We start from the raw sequence: 14,965 nt of genomic DNA, 5'->3' as shown, positions 1-14,965 counted from the left end.
GAATTATATTATCAAAGGACTGTTAATTCAACAAATTTACATGCTAAAAGACAAATTTATATGTTAAAAGAAAGAAAAGGAAGCAAGAGACATTCAATTTGCTTTTCATCTGCAGATTTAAAAATACTAGGTCCATTTTAATAGATGATAAATCTCCAGTATCTCAAGGATTAGGGAAAGCAAAATACCTGGGAAGTAATATCAGTTTTCATTTCTCTAATTCTCAAAAGGCATTCCACAGGTAAATTCGGTGAAATGGCAGGCAATTGTCCAAATGCTTAAATAATTAAGAAGAAGTTGTAGTTCTCACATTTCTGGTTCTCTTACATGTTTTGTATTAGGAAAGATAATACACTCTAATGTTTTTCTCTAATGTTTTTCTTTTCAGTTGTTCAAATTTATCCTGTTGTTAAGTAATAGGCAGCAATATAAATACAAACATACAACAGCTATTTTATGAACATCACCGGAGTTCAGTGTGCCTGACAGCGGACACTTAGTTTCTCTGTGTGACAAGAACAGAGTGAAACTCCCACAGATGAGAAAACAGAATGATCAGCAGCACTGGGATGTAAACCCAAGTCCCTGCTTTCCATTTTGTTTGCTCTGTTTTTCAGAACTACACTGTATGAGATGAGAAACACTGGTAGAAGCAGAATGTTGTCAATTCTGATTTAATACATAAATGACTTGTTCAAATACTTATTACTTAGACTCCATGTAAGGGAGGAGAAAAGGGGAGAAAATTAGAGTGGGGGAAGAGGAATCAAATCACATTTGTAGACCATACTGCAACAGTGTATGTGGAAGCTACTTATTATATTTCCTAAGATAAAGTCTTGTTGGATCCTCATATGGGAACAAAGAGATTTAAAATGGTAGGACAGCTAATTTAAAATCCCAAATTTTTCAGCCAACTCGATCTCATTGGCAGATGATAGATTATGAATGACTATGAGCCTGGAAAGTTGAAAGTAATTTCTTTATTCAGAAAATAAAGACGATGTATCAAGTACACTAGTGAAGAGCAAGTGAAACAAAATGTCTTAATATCTGTATTTCTTATCTTAGATGCATGCAACTATTATAAGACCATTATTTCTCTTATCTCTCAGGAAACATTGAGTTACAATATGAAAAAAAAGTGAGCTTCTAAAAGAAAATCAAATCTATCAGAAGAAGAGTTACATGGGGTAAGCAATTTTATACAGATGCCGACTTACTGACTTACTCTCCCTACCGTAACATTTGATAAACAACAAAGATTTATTAAGCACCTACCACATGTCAAGAACTGTGCTAAGGACATATGAAGATGACTAAGAGTACCTGAGCTCACAGTCTAGGGATTACCAGAAGAAAGACTGATGGATCATGATTGGACGGGAGATGAATTAATACAAATGAAAAATAGGTTTCATTGTAGGAAAAAGGAAAGTGAATTAATGCTTTTGAAAGAGACAGAAAAGTAGATTTTCTGACTCCCAGAAAACCAGGAGTCGGTCTTGTCAGATTCTGAAGGCATCTCTAGATCAAGCTTCCCAGTGAAAAATGGGGCAGTGACAATAGACCCACTAGAAATAAGCCATAATTATAGCAAAGAAGGCAAAAGCCAGCATAAACTTGCCTATTGTCATTGTTGAAGTCATAGAACTACTCTTTTCAACTGCTCTTGTCATCAGAGGCTTCCTGATACGATCCTCTGTAGTGAGGATAGCTTTTCGAGCCCCATCCCACTTTCCAGGGCCCTGCAGACGATAGTGGATTGGAGTGCAGGGTCCCAGTAATAAGTGTAATGCCAGCTTGGGGTCAGTGAAGGCCAGAGCCAGCAGATTGGGCCTGACTCCCACCAAATCAGCGAGCTCTTCCATGGTATCTATGTAGTCTCCCTGAATGGTATGGCGTTGGCTCTCCACATACCTAAAGTAGAGAAGACAGAAATCAGGGCCTGTCAATAATTCAATCAGTCAATCAATGACTGTCTTCTGAGTGCCTGCTATTGGCTCAATATCCGACTAGGAGCTGTGGAATATAGAGAAGAAAGAAAACATTTGTCACTGTCCTTCAGGATCTTAGGATCTACAAAAGGAGGTAAGACAGATAAACGTGAAGCAGAGAGTTCTGAGTGGTTTCAGACTGCTAAACAGAAACGTGGAGAGGGGATAGTTAAAAGAGAGCTGTAATTGTTAGGTTCTTGAAGGGTGTGAAAGATACAAGTAAGATGAGGGCAGGTATGTAGCACATCCAGATACAAAGGACTCTGATGTTATGAGAGAGAAAACCCACCACAAAAATTCTCAAATATGGCATCCTCAATTATTTCCATCAGATAGCAATGGCAGGGTCGACAGGGTAGGACTTCCCACTGCCAGTGTTAATTTGGGATCCTGAAGGATGACGGAGGGTGACTTATTCCACAAGAGGAAGTAGCCCTCCAAATGCAGACAAACAAAATGATTACACCAAGCGCAGATTTAAAGATTTAAAAGAACTTACTAGGGGGAAAATGTGGTTGGTTAACAGTGATATCTGTGTGGCGGAGTGGGATTTGGTGAGCTAATAATGAGTGACTTTCCCTTTTTACTTTGTGTAATGAAAAGAAGGAATGTAGGACAGAGAGGAAGAGAAAAGCCAAGTCCAGCTAATTGAAATTAAAGAATCCAAGAATAGGGACAGGAAAAAAAAGATAGAAAATAACTTGGAGGTAGAACTGGTGAGATGGAATTTCACAGGACCTGATAGAGGGTCAAGTAGGAATGTATTGAAAAGGAATTAGATTTAGGAGAGAAAAAGTAAAGCAGTAAAGAATTTGAGAGCTTTCCCTTACGAACATTATGTTGGCTCAAGGGTTTGTAGGCATGCATTTATTTATCTTGTAAAGTAGGTTAAGAGCTACAGTATTCACGAGGTTGGACGTGGTGGCTCACGCCTGTAATCCTAGCACTTTGGGAGGCCCAGGCAGGTGGATCACTTTGAGCTCGAGTTCAAGCTCAGCCTGGGCAACATGGTGAAACCCCATCTCTACAGAAAACACCAAAATTAGCCAGGCATTGTTGGTGTGTGCCTGTAGTCCCAGCTACTCGGGAGGCTGAGGAAGGAGAATTGCTTGACCCCGGGAAGTGGAGGCTGCAGTGAGCCGAGATCGTGCCACTTTACTTTAGCCTGGGTGACAGACTGAGACCCCATCTCAAAAAGAAAAAAAAGAAGCTATAGTATTCCTGAAGGTTTCACAAAAGAGGTTCACTAGCTCCTGCCTTGATTATCCAGATTAAATAAACTCATATAAATCAATGTATACATGTAGTTGGCCCTTAATAAAGGTTATATTATATCCGTGGGTTACTGCTTATGATCAGAAGGTGATTAAACAAAAATAAATCAAAGGAAAGAGATGAGGAAAGTTAAAAATAAGATCATGTAGTGCCCGAAAAGGAAGCACTCCAAGAAGGAAGAAATGTTTAAAAGCATCAAATTCAGTAGTGAGAGGAAGGAAAATCAAGTTGGTCACAGATGACCTTTTTTTTTTTTTTTTGAGACGGAGTTTCGCTCTTGTTACCCAGGCTGGAGTGCAATGGCGCGATCTCGGCTCACCACAACCTCTGCCTCCTGGGTTCAGGCAATTCTCCTGCCTCAGCCTCCTGAGTAGCTGGGATTACAGGCACGCGCCACCATGCTCAGCTAATTTTTTGTATTTTTAGTAGAGACGGGGTTTCACCATATTGACCAGGATGGTCTCGATCTCTTGACCTCGTGATCCACCCGCCTCGGCCTCCCAAAGTGCTGACAGATGACCTTTAAGAGAGCAGTTTCAGGAGTAAGGTTGGAAGTTAACAATGCAGAGGCTTAGGAGGGAGCAAAAGGTGAGAATTTAGAAAATATAGTGGAGAAGTTTGGCAGTGAAAGGAAGGAGGAAAATAGGAGAGCACCTGGAATTGATAACGGAATTAAATAAAAACTTACTTTCTCCTCCTCCCAGACAAGGGAGAGTTCTGCTAGTATAATCAGTTGAAGATAACCACCTCTTTAGGCCTGGAACAATTGTGCCTCTCACTTTTCCACAGAAATGTATAGACTTACTGTCAATTTCCACTTTGTCCAAATAAAAAACACCCAGCAGTTGAGCTTAAGTTCTGAAATCCAGACTGCTAAATGATTGTGTTCACCAAAACACTAAGCAGCTAGCTGTTACCATGTTCCCAGGTCACAAGGACTATGCATACCATGAGCCACTGTGACTTGAGTGTGCTGTCGCACGAACGTAGCCCGCAACGCAGCCCTGCAGACTTGTAAATCTACCTACAGATCTGTGATTCACTCCTAGCTGCCTCTCATTCATTCACCGTCACTTCCTTCCTGCGGCAGCTCCGCTAGCACTTCAGGTAATCCTCACAAAAATAATACACCTGATTTTCTTTCCATATGCTTTTTCCTATGTGACTTTTTTTTAAGGCATTAAACACAGGATCGTAAACACCTAAAACGTTTCTCTCCCTTCTCATCCATATTCAGACTACTAGTGCTATTTCTCCATTGTATCGTCACAAACTATTTTTCCATTTTTCTTCAAGATAGAATCTAACTCCTTAAGCTAAAATGAGGAAGTTAAATAAATTACGATATTTCTCTTATTAAAAAATAAGTAGAAATAGTAACCGTATATCTTCTTGGGACATTTTCTTACCTTTTTTCAATTTCCTCTTGAGCTTTAGATATTTCTGCCATCATTTCACTCTGTGAAGGCAGTGTTTTTAGCCCTAAAGATAAAATTAAAATTTTCACTGTAAAATTACCTCAGTAGGAACAATAATCGTATAATCCTATAAACAATTACTATGCTATGGGGAATTCAGAGAAATACAGATGGTTTCCTGTACTCAAAGAGGTTATAGTCCACTCGAACACCTTACTCTACCGCCACCACAGTATACTATTAACATCTGTAGCTTCCTGTACTCACTCTGCTTTGGAAGAGATTTCCCCTACTCTGACTTCCAACCGATACCTGCCTCCTCCTTCATGTACTCTTTCAATTGGGAAAAAAATATACAGACATGAGAAAATGGCCTTAAAAGTAAATGGAAAATCAGTTACAAAGTTAAAGGGCAGGGGAGTGAGGAAACACACCTGTAACCTGTATTCTTGATAACAAAGGGGCCTTATGTCACAGAAAGAGAAGGAAGTAAAAATAAAATCTTTTTTTTTTTTTTTGAGACAGAGTCTCGCTCTGTCACCCAGGTAGTGCAATAGTGTGATCTTGGCTCACTGCAACCTCCACCTCCCGGGTTCAAATGATTCTTCTGCCTTAGCCTCCAGAGTACCTGGGACTACAGGCACACACCACCACACCTGGCTAAATTTTTTTTGTAATTTTAGTAGAGACAGGGTTTCACCATATTGGTCAGGCTGGTCTTGAACTCCTGACCTCAGGTGATCCACCCGTCTCGGCCTCCCAAAGTGCTGGGATTACAGGTGTGAGTCACCACACCTGGCCAAAATAAAATCTTAATCATATTTTATGCCTCAAGTCCCGTGGAAGTTAAACCTCACCTTCTAAACTTGTTTCTTTGATAAGAGCAGGGGTTAAGGCCAAGAGGAATTCATAATACCTAATCTTGACTGATAAACTTAAGTACAAATGCATAAACAGTTCCAGTAGTAGGAATTACACACCAAGGACAGGGCTAGACAAAGGCTGAATGTAAGTCAGTGTGAATAATGCTAAGCTTACACAATTAGTTGTATGCCCCTCTACGTAGGACTACGCCATGTAGAAGATTTTGGCCACATCCAGTCCTAAGGTTGACTGGAATTATATTCTATATTTCACAAAATTCTGGAATGTAGAATTTCAGAATTGTAATACATTTTACCTGATACAAGCGTTCTTTCTACAAGTACTCTAACCTGGTGGTTATCTCACTCCTCCTTAAACATCTCTGGTGATGGGTATCTACAATAATTATATCTGAGGTGATGATAGAATTATTTGACTGCTCTAGCTGCTGGAACATTATTATTTTTTATAGACTCCAAGATCTGACTCTTTGCCTTTGTACCATTGGACCAGGTTCTGCCTTGTGGAGCCACAGAGATTGATCTTAATATATGACGGCTCTTGAAACATTTGGAAACAATGATCATAACTCCTTTCAGTCTTCTCATTATCAGGCTGAACAGTGCAAGTTTCCCATATAATGGGTTTCACATTCTCTGCCATCTTGGCTGCCCTTCCCTGAGCATACTCTAATAACTATCCTGGTGTATCCCTCCTAAAATACGGAACTCAGAGTTCCACACTCTGAAATAGGCTTCTGTGGTTTTCCATGTGTTTTGACATTTTAGCCATGGGAATTATTACTTATCTTCATAAATCAGTTAGGAAATACTGAAATGCTTCATTTAAGATTAATCATAGGTCTCTTCGAAGAAATGCATCTTAAAGTTAATTTCCAAATTCTCTAAAACCGCAAGTTTTCTTTCTTTTTCTAATCAGCTTTCTCAGGTTGAACACGGGTTTTACTTTTATTAGCTAGAAACATGAAGGAGGAGTTCTCTTTCGTGATTGTGATTCCAATCCCAATTCATAAAAGAAAGAAAGAAAAAGAACAAAAAACCCTACTTATTTATTTCTCTATCTGTCTCTAGATAGATAGATAATGAGGTATATACATCTTAGTCTAGATCTCATGGGGTGAAAAAATGTAAAAAATTTTTTAAAAATTTTAAAGGTGTATACATCTTTTTACCTGTATACCCTGTGGTGCAGTTATGGCTTAATTCATACATTTTCTTTTTGCAGTGTTTCTTTGTTTAGACACATTAGTTTTAGCATATTTCTTATCTCCCTCCATGTCTTGCTCCCCATCTTAGATTCCCAATTCAGATGAATGGCCTCAACACTTGAACAGATTCTCTTCTGTCTCTCTTCTCCAGCATGCTTCTGTCACACCAAATTCTTCAGATTTGCCTGTGAAATTTCATTTAAGTCTGGCTCCTCCAATTCCTTTGGATTGTCATTACCTTCGTTTAAAGCCCTCATGATGTCTTACTGAGGCTTTTATGAAGGCTCTTCCTGATCTATTTCCCATTTTACTCCCCTCTAACGTATCTTCTAAACTGCAAACATGATTTGACTCCTCTTCCAGGTAACATCCTTCAGTGGGTGTCTACCGTGTATATGAAGTGCAAAATTCTCGATATTGCCTGTGCATATCTCTAGCTTCATTTTCCTCCATTCCTGTAACACTTTCTTTACCAGCATTTTGAACTACTTGCAGTTCCCAGAACCCTATTTGTTCTGTCACTTTCTCTAACTTTGCATAAATAGTAGTGATTATTTCCCTTCCATGGCCGAGATTTCCTTGTCCTTTTAGTAAATTCCTATGTCGTTGTGGGGAAATTGGGTACTTATGGCCCATTGCTCCCATGGCAGCTCTTCTGCATTGTTACTGGAGCACTTGCTTAGGATATAGTTAAATATCTGCTGAATGAACAAATCATTAAGTGTCTGTTTACTTGTCTGTCTTTAATATGGTTTGGCAGTGTCCTCACCCAAATCTTATCCTGAGTTGTAGTTTCCATAATCCCATGTGTCATGGGAAGGAACTGGTGGGAGGTGATTTAATCACCAGGTGGTTACCCGCATGCTGCTCATGCTCTTCCCGTGATACTGAATTCTCACGGGATCTGATGGTTTTATGAGGGTCTTCCCCCTTCACTCCATACTCATTCTCTCTCCTGCAGCCCTGTGAAGAGGTGCCTTCCACCCTGACTCTAAGTTTCCTGAGGCCTCCCGGCCATGCAGAACTGTGAGTCAATTAAACCTCTATCCTTTATGAACTGCCTCAGGCAGTTCTTTCTGGCAGCATGAGAACAGACTAATACAGTCTTCCTTGCTTGACTCTGCATTCTAGAAAGATGGGGATTTTCTGTTTGGTCATATTTGCATCTCTAGCCCCTAGCAGAGGGCCTGGTACATTTCAAGAGGTCAGTATATGCTATCTGAACAATGCTGAAGAACTGTGAGGAGGGTCTTCCAATGGATCCAAGACAAGGTGGGAAGGAAGAGAGCCTGAACTCTAGTTCTGTGCTCGTAGGCCTTCAGTCTGCTGTCGGCCTAAAGCAGGTTGTATTTGTGTAATCCTGACTTGCCCCGCCACGTTTCAGTGTAGAGCTAATGTTATGAGAGAAGAGATCTGGCTGCCATTCTGCAGTTCCAGTCCAGTCCAGGCTTTTAACATAACTCAGAATTGGCTAAGGTCGCCCATAAGCTGAGATCCTCAAATAAGAAGTTTCTACAAGAGAATTTAGAACTTCAGTTACCTCAAGGCTAAACTGGTATTTATTAGAATAGAGATTTATTAGATACCTCTTATGTGCTAGGCATTTGTCTAGGCTTGCAATTCAAAGGCATATAAACATGCGTCCTTTACATAAAGAGCTATCACTAGGCTACTAAGGGAGGGAAGAAATACACATAGACCTTTTCTATACAAATAAAAGGTAAAGGGAGGGCATATCAAGAAGAAAGGACAGTGGAAGCAAAAGCACAGGGTACAAGGGCACCTGCTGTGTTTGCTGCTTAGTGGGTACATCATCCAGTGCACCCGGAGGATTGCAGGAAGTAAAGACTAGTGAAACACTGGGCCTGAAACGAGGCTGTATCCAATTTGTGGAGGGACTTGAATGCCATGCTATGACATACTGCCTTCTTGTGAGCCAGAGAGCTGGTGTAACTTGATGTCTGTTTTCAAGGAAAGAAAGTTGCTGAGTGAAAATAAAACACTTGCAAGAGCTGCAAAAGAGGCAAAGGAAAAAGAAACTGTTTCATTTCAGCCAAGGCAAGGAAGCAAATTCAGTGTTCCAGAAAAGAGTGGAGTATTTTCTTCACAAGAGAACAATAATTCCAGACAACAGAGGAAGAAGGAACATAGGGTTTGGCAGGGGACAGACAAGGAAGGAGGCAGGCTTTCTTGGGCAGACAGGAAAAAATGGGAAAACCCGGCTAATCCAAAGGGTTTAAAATTGGCATCGTGAAGGGAGAATGCAGGGAAGAGAAAGGTAAGAATGTGGGAGGCAGACAGATTGGCCATGGACAGAATAAAAAACCAGGGTTCCTGTTGGAAGTCTAGTAGAGTTATAGAATTCTGAAGATTTCTTCCTTTCAGGTATTAGAAAAAAGCTGGAGGAATTAGCACTAGGCTTCTGATAGCATAGGAAGCTGGGTTGTTTGTACATTTTCCCTAGGATCCCCTAATCTCGTAGCCATAATGCAGAGTCCTGCAAATACTCCTCTTATTTCCTATCAATAATTCACTTGCTCCTGAAAAAGAGTTTCTTAAAGTGTAGTGAGATGCTGTAGCCTGTTTTAATGAACTGTTCTCCCTTTATTTAATTGAGCCAATTGAAAGGTCACTTTAATATGACTAGAATTAGGCCAAGCTAATGGGCTACTTGCATTTGGCTACTTGCATAGTGCTCTCAGGCAGTACATACTCTGCTGGATAGGACTGGGAGTGACAGAAATTTGGAGAAATTTAGAAAGGTTGTTGAACCATCAACTTTAACACCATTGCTTCCTTTCTTCGCTGCTACCATGAAGATTTTTGCTAGGGAAAACAAAAAAAGGCTGTAATTCCAACAGGAACACTGAATAGTTTTAATTGATTGCTAGTAACAATAGCAAATTTTGTTATAACAACCAAAGAATCAGTGAATTTCTTCTTTGGAAGGACCCTTAAACACCGTCTCGCTTCTCTCTATTCTGAGACCTGAATTTCCTTCACACCCCTTCCGCCCCCGGCCCAATGAGCACCCAGGCATTTGGCATCCTTTTCCTATTCTGCTTAGAATTTCAGAAGCTGCCAGTCCCATCATGAAATGGCACAGGCTGATAGGAAAAGGTTTTAGATTTGTTCTTAATGGTAAGCTGATGTGCAACCCTCAAGATTTCACTCCTTGATTCTGGTTTGACCCTTTGAAGCTATACTGAGTAATTCCAATCCTTCTTCCATGGGCCATTCCTTCAGATATTTGAAGGGAACTCTCCTAGCTCTCCTGAAGTTTATCTTCTCCAAGCTGAATCTCTCTCCAGCTTTTTCAGTTGTACTTCAAATGGCATGTTTTCAAACCCCTTAAACCATTTTTCTCTCTCCTTATTTAATGCGCTCCAGCTTCACTTTAAAAATGTATCATTAGGTGTGGTCTGGCCAGTCTAGAGAACAATTGTAATGTTGTTAAAGAAGCAATGGTGTTAAAGTTGATAGTTCAAAAAAATTATAGTTTTTAATGATGCTAAATTATTTGTTTGAATGCTATATCATTCTACTGACTCATATTAAACCTACTCACCCCTCCCCCCCTTTTTTTTCATGTACTCCCAGCCAAAACTGAAAGAGGGAAAATAAAGGGAAACAGAATTTAGGAGGTTGACTACCCTACATTATAAACTAGTCTCCAACCAGCTCTTAATTTTTGGCCTAAATCAAGTCATACCATTTCTATATTTTATTTTATCTATAATGAAAGAAGATAAAACTATTTTACTTCACAAATATATGCCAGTTGCCTAAAATCTAGATGAGTAAATTCTAATTGGGAGTGCACATTGGAATCACTGGGGAACATTTTTCTCAAAGATTTTATAACTGCCCCACCCCAGACTTACTAAATAAGCATCAGCAAGGATGTTGTCAAAGCATGCATAGCTTGGAAAAATTTCCCAGGTGTGATGTATGTCCATGGTTATAAATTGCTACTTTAGATTCACTCAAAAATAGATTTTTCTGTACCAACTTTGTGCTAGGCACTGCTGTAATCATACATGCTGTCTCTAGCTATTTAAAAACAAGTACCTAAACAGAGGTAAACATATCACCAGGTCATTAAATAGTCTATTTGCATGGTCACTTACCTTTAAAGACCTGAGTGGCCCAGCGTCCTTGGAGCTCTGAAACGGGCATAATGGCTCCTAAGGGCTGAATCAAGCCTATGATTGCAAGAGTTGGCCTCTCCAAGTTGGGAGGGAAGACCTTTTTATACAAGGATATCTTGTTTTGGACCACTTTGACAGAATCTTCCAGAAAAGGAAAGGCAAAGGTATAGCCTGTCGCAAAGATGACAGCATCAATGTCATCCTCCCTGGAGCCATCCTCAAATATGGCAGCTGTCTCTGTGAATTCCTTCACATTTCCTTTCACTTTCACCACGCCAGAGATGATACGATTTGGCAGGTCATCATTTACGGTTGGATGCTGACTCAGAGCTCTGCGAGCGGTGGTAAAGATCAAGTGAAGGAGAGATGAGAGAAAAAGCAATCAGTACCATGTAAGTAAAATTTTGCTTCGGTGGAGGTAAACAATATGCCAATAATCTTGACCTTGGTCAATGCATGAAGTTTGGGAAAGGTCTGATTTACACTAGCTTGGCACAGACCAAGATCAGAGCTGAAGTTGGACCCTGGTTGGCATTGAAAGGGAGAGTGTTGGAGGAGTGAAGGAAGAAGAGTCTTGTCTCAGGAGTGCATTATGGTTTCTCAAGTTACAGTAATGTTCTGTACGTGATATGATAAGGGCACAGGCCAGTAGTTTCTATCCTCATATCAAGAAGCCTGACAGAAGTAAACTGCCAACATTCTGTTCAGTCTCATTTCCTGTTTCAAAGGGTCAAGAGCTAAGTTTAGGCCACTATTTTCCAAACTATATAATAAATTACATGTATGTAGCAATTTACAGTTTATAAGTTGCTTTTACATGCATTAACTTATTTGACTCTCTCAAAACTCTATGAAGGAAGTAGAATAGGTGTCATGATCCAGGTTTTATAAATGAGGAAATCGAGGCCTAGAAAAGTTACATGACTTGTCTAATGTTACACAGCCTAGGGTTTTAGAATTTATCTCAAAGTTGTTTTCAATGAATTATCTTGGGGGTGCTTTCGGCCTGTTACTGTTTCCTAGGGACAGCACAGGACACAGATACTGGAAACACTGGGTTGGTGCAAAAGTAATTGCTTTTTTCGACGAAGTCTTGCTCTGTCACCAGGCTGGAATGCAGTGGCGTAATCTCTGCTCACTGCAATCTCTGCCTTCCAAGTTGAAGCGATTCTCCTGCCTCAGCCTCCTGAGTAGCTGGGACTACAGGAGTGCACCACCATACCCGGCTAATTTTTGTGTTTTTAGTATAGACGGGGTTTCATCATGTTGGCCAGGATGGTCTTGATCTTGTTACCTTGTGATCCACCCACCTCGGCATCCCAAAGTTCTGGGATTACAGACGTGAGCCACCGCGCCCGGCCTCCCATTACTTTCTGTTAATAATAATAAGGGTGGTTTCCAGTGTCACGGATCTTTCTAAAAAGCCATCTCTTTTCCTTTCCTTTTTTTCGAAAAATACCTACTCCTTCTCACCTTATCTATACCACCTTATATAGTGATTATATTTAGCATCGTTACTGTGGGATAAACTGACATCATGTGGTTTTCATGTGACCCACTGAGATCAACGTCACCTGTGTAGTCTATGTGCCAAAAACATTTAACCTGAATACGATAAAGGAAAAAAAACTGTGCGCATCTAAATTTAGAGACTTTCTACAAAGTCTCTCTGTCGCCCAGGTTGGAATTCAGTGGCACAATCTTGGCTCACTGCAACTTCCACCTCCCAGGTTCAAGCAATTCTCCTGCCTCAGCCTCCCAAGTAGCTGGGACTACAGGCACATGCCACCATGCCTAAAATGCAAATTTTTGTATTTTTAGTAGAGATGGGGTTTCACCATGTTGGCCAGACTGGTCTCAAATGTTTGACCTCATAATCCACCCGCCTCAGCCTCCCAAATTACTGGGATTACAGACATAAGCCACGGCGCCTGGCCTGAAAAACAGTCTTACTGCCTGAATACTAAGTGAACTCAACTTCAGACAGAGCTGTCCTGGCCTCAGGAATTTTATATATTTAAATTACCACTATTGGTTTGTTGCATTTAGTTATGGTTTGACACTAGGTCGATTGTATTCTGCATTCCAACCTCATGATTTCATCTTTTTCTCCAAACTTACCCCTTTTCACCAGCAATACCACCATCCATCCATATAGCTGCCCAACTCAGAAAACTATGAGTCTTATATCTGGTGACCAAGCCTTTTCCCTTTCTCCTCTTAACAACCAGAATAGGTTGATCTACTCTTTATCTCAGATGGATGATACAGTTGTCTTTAGAACCTCCTGTCCCATCTCACTCCCACACTATTTTCAAAATGGTCATTCTAAAATGTATTTATTATTATGTAACTCCATTGCCTAAATCTTGGAATGGCTTTGGACTGTCTTCATTCCACACTTTTTTATTATTTATTTATTTATTTATTTATTATTATTTTTTTAAAGACAGGGTTTCACCATGTTGGTCAGGCTGGTCTTGAACTCCTGACCTCAGGTGATCCACCCGCCTTGGCCTCCAAAGTGCTTGGATTACAGGTGTGAGCCACTATGCCCAGCTCATTCCACACTTTTTATTTAGCAGAGCAAAGGTTTTCATGCCTGATGAACCTGGACATGTATTCAGTCACTCTTCCATCTTTGCTGTATATATAGTCCAGCCATACCAGACCACACGCAGGTGTTTTTTGCTATTCCAAGACTTTGTTCCTATAATTAGAATGCTATTCCCCTATTCTATTTGTTTGGCTATCTCTTATATTCAACAAAGCCTCAATTTATTTTGCAGCCACCAAAAACATGCATGCTAAAATAATTAGGTGAAAGGTTTTTGGGAAACACAGTCTCCCAAATGTCACCCCACTGATTAACTTTGAAGGGAAAAATATATTTATACTGGAGAAACTTGGTGGTATCTATACCACCTTATACAAGTCATCAAATTTAGCATCATTACTGTGGGATAAACTGATCTCATGTTGCTCTTGATGTGACCCACTGAGATCATCACCTATGTAGTCTCTGTGTCAAAAACATTTAACCTGAATATAATAAAGGAGAAAAACTATGCAAGTCTAAATTGTGAATTTCTACAAAACAATGCCTTCTGTTCTTAAAAGGAAGCTCATGTCAAAGAGAGAATTATTTTAGATTAAGAGAGATTAAAGAGATGTGACAACTGTGTAATGGTGTGATTGATTACCTGACAGGATACTAGATTTAAAAAGATTTTTTTAAAGCCATATGAAATATTATTGGGGCGACTGTGGATATTGCCAATGTATTAGATAATGTATTTTAAATTTCCCAAGTGTGATAATTATACGATGGTTATGTAGGAGAATGCCCTTTTTCTTTTTCTTTTTTTTTTTTTTGAGACGGAGTTTCGCTCTTGTTACCCAGGCTGGAGTGCAATGGCGCGATCTCGGCTCACCGCAACCTCCGCCTCCTGGGTTCAGGCAATTCTCCTGCCTCAGCCTCCTTGCCCTTTTTCTTATATGATACACACTGAAGTATTTAAAGTGTCTTAATGACTGCAGCGTACCCAAATGGTTTCAGAAAAAAATGTGCCTGTGTATGTGTGCTCTGCATGTGTGGATCTGTCTACAGAGAGGGGGAGACAGGAAGCAAATACAGCAAACTGTTAACAGGTGAATCCAGTGAAGGGCATATGGGTGCTGATTGTACTTATTATTTTGCAACTTTTGTATAGATCTGAACATTTAAAAAAATAAAAAGTTGGAGGTGAAATAAATTTAGAATCAGCCTCTAGAAATGTTTTCCCTCCCTGGCTCCTCAACTTTCATAGCACTCTGTGTATTTCTTTATTATACTCTGTTCTCTTTCTTCTCATTAGAGTATTTAAGGTAAGATCCATTTGTTGAGTCTGCCATTTATTACTCATGTTGCCCTCAGGAAAATTACTTAGTTTCTCTATGTCTTAATTTTTATATTTGTAAAATGTAGATAGAAAATTGTGGAGGCCAAAGCAACTCCATCTTCGACGCTAATCTACCATATTGACTTCTGAT

General features: G+C 39.9%; 1 protein-coding gene across 2 annotated transcripts in view; it reads right to left on the bottom strand.

Annotated features, from left to right (window-relative positions):
- Positions 1-964: 964 nt before the first annotated feature.
- LOC101044378 (flavin containing dimethylaniline monoxygenase 5) overlaps positions 965-14,965 on the bottom strand; it is a 34,314-nt gene continuing 20,313 nt past the window's right edge. For both annotated transcript variants that reach the window (XM_039459843.2, XM_074390153.1), the window contains exons 7-9: positions 10,913-11,265; positions 4,682-4,754; positions 965-1,920 (exon numbers count right to left, since the gene is read on the bottom strand). In XM_039459843.2, coding sequence (XP_039315777.2) covers positions 1,575-1,920; positions 4,682-4,754; positions 10,913-11,265 — 772 coding nt within the window. In that variant the 3' untranslated portion in view covers positions 965-1,574. The remainder of the gene's footprint in view (positions 1,921-4,681; positions 4,755-10,912; positions 11,266-14,965) is intronic.

The sequence above is a fragment of the Saimiri boliviensis genome, chromosome 19 (assembly GCF_048565385.1).
Source record: "Saimiri boliviensis isolate mSaiBol1 chromosome 19, mSaiBol1.pri, whole genome shotgun sequence".
Taxonomy (NCBI): domain Eukaryota; kingdom Metazoa; phylum Chordata; class Mammalia; order Primates; family Cebidae; genus Saimiri; species Saimiri boliviensis.
Note: the sequence above shows the minus strand (reverse complement) of the source record. Positions and strands in the feature narration are given on the sequence as shown.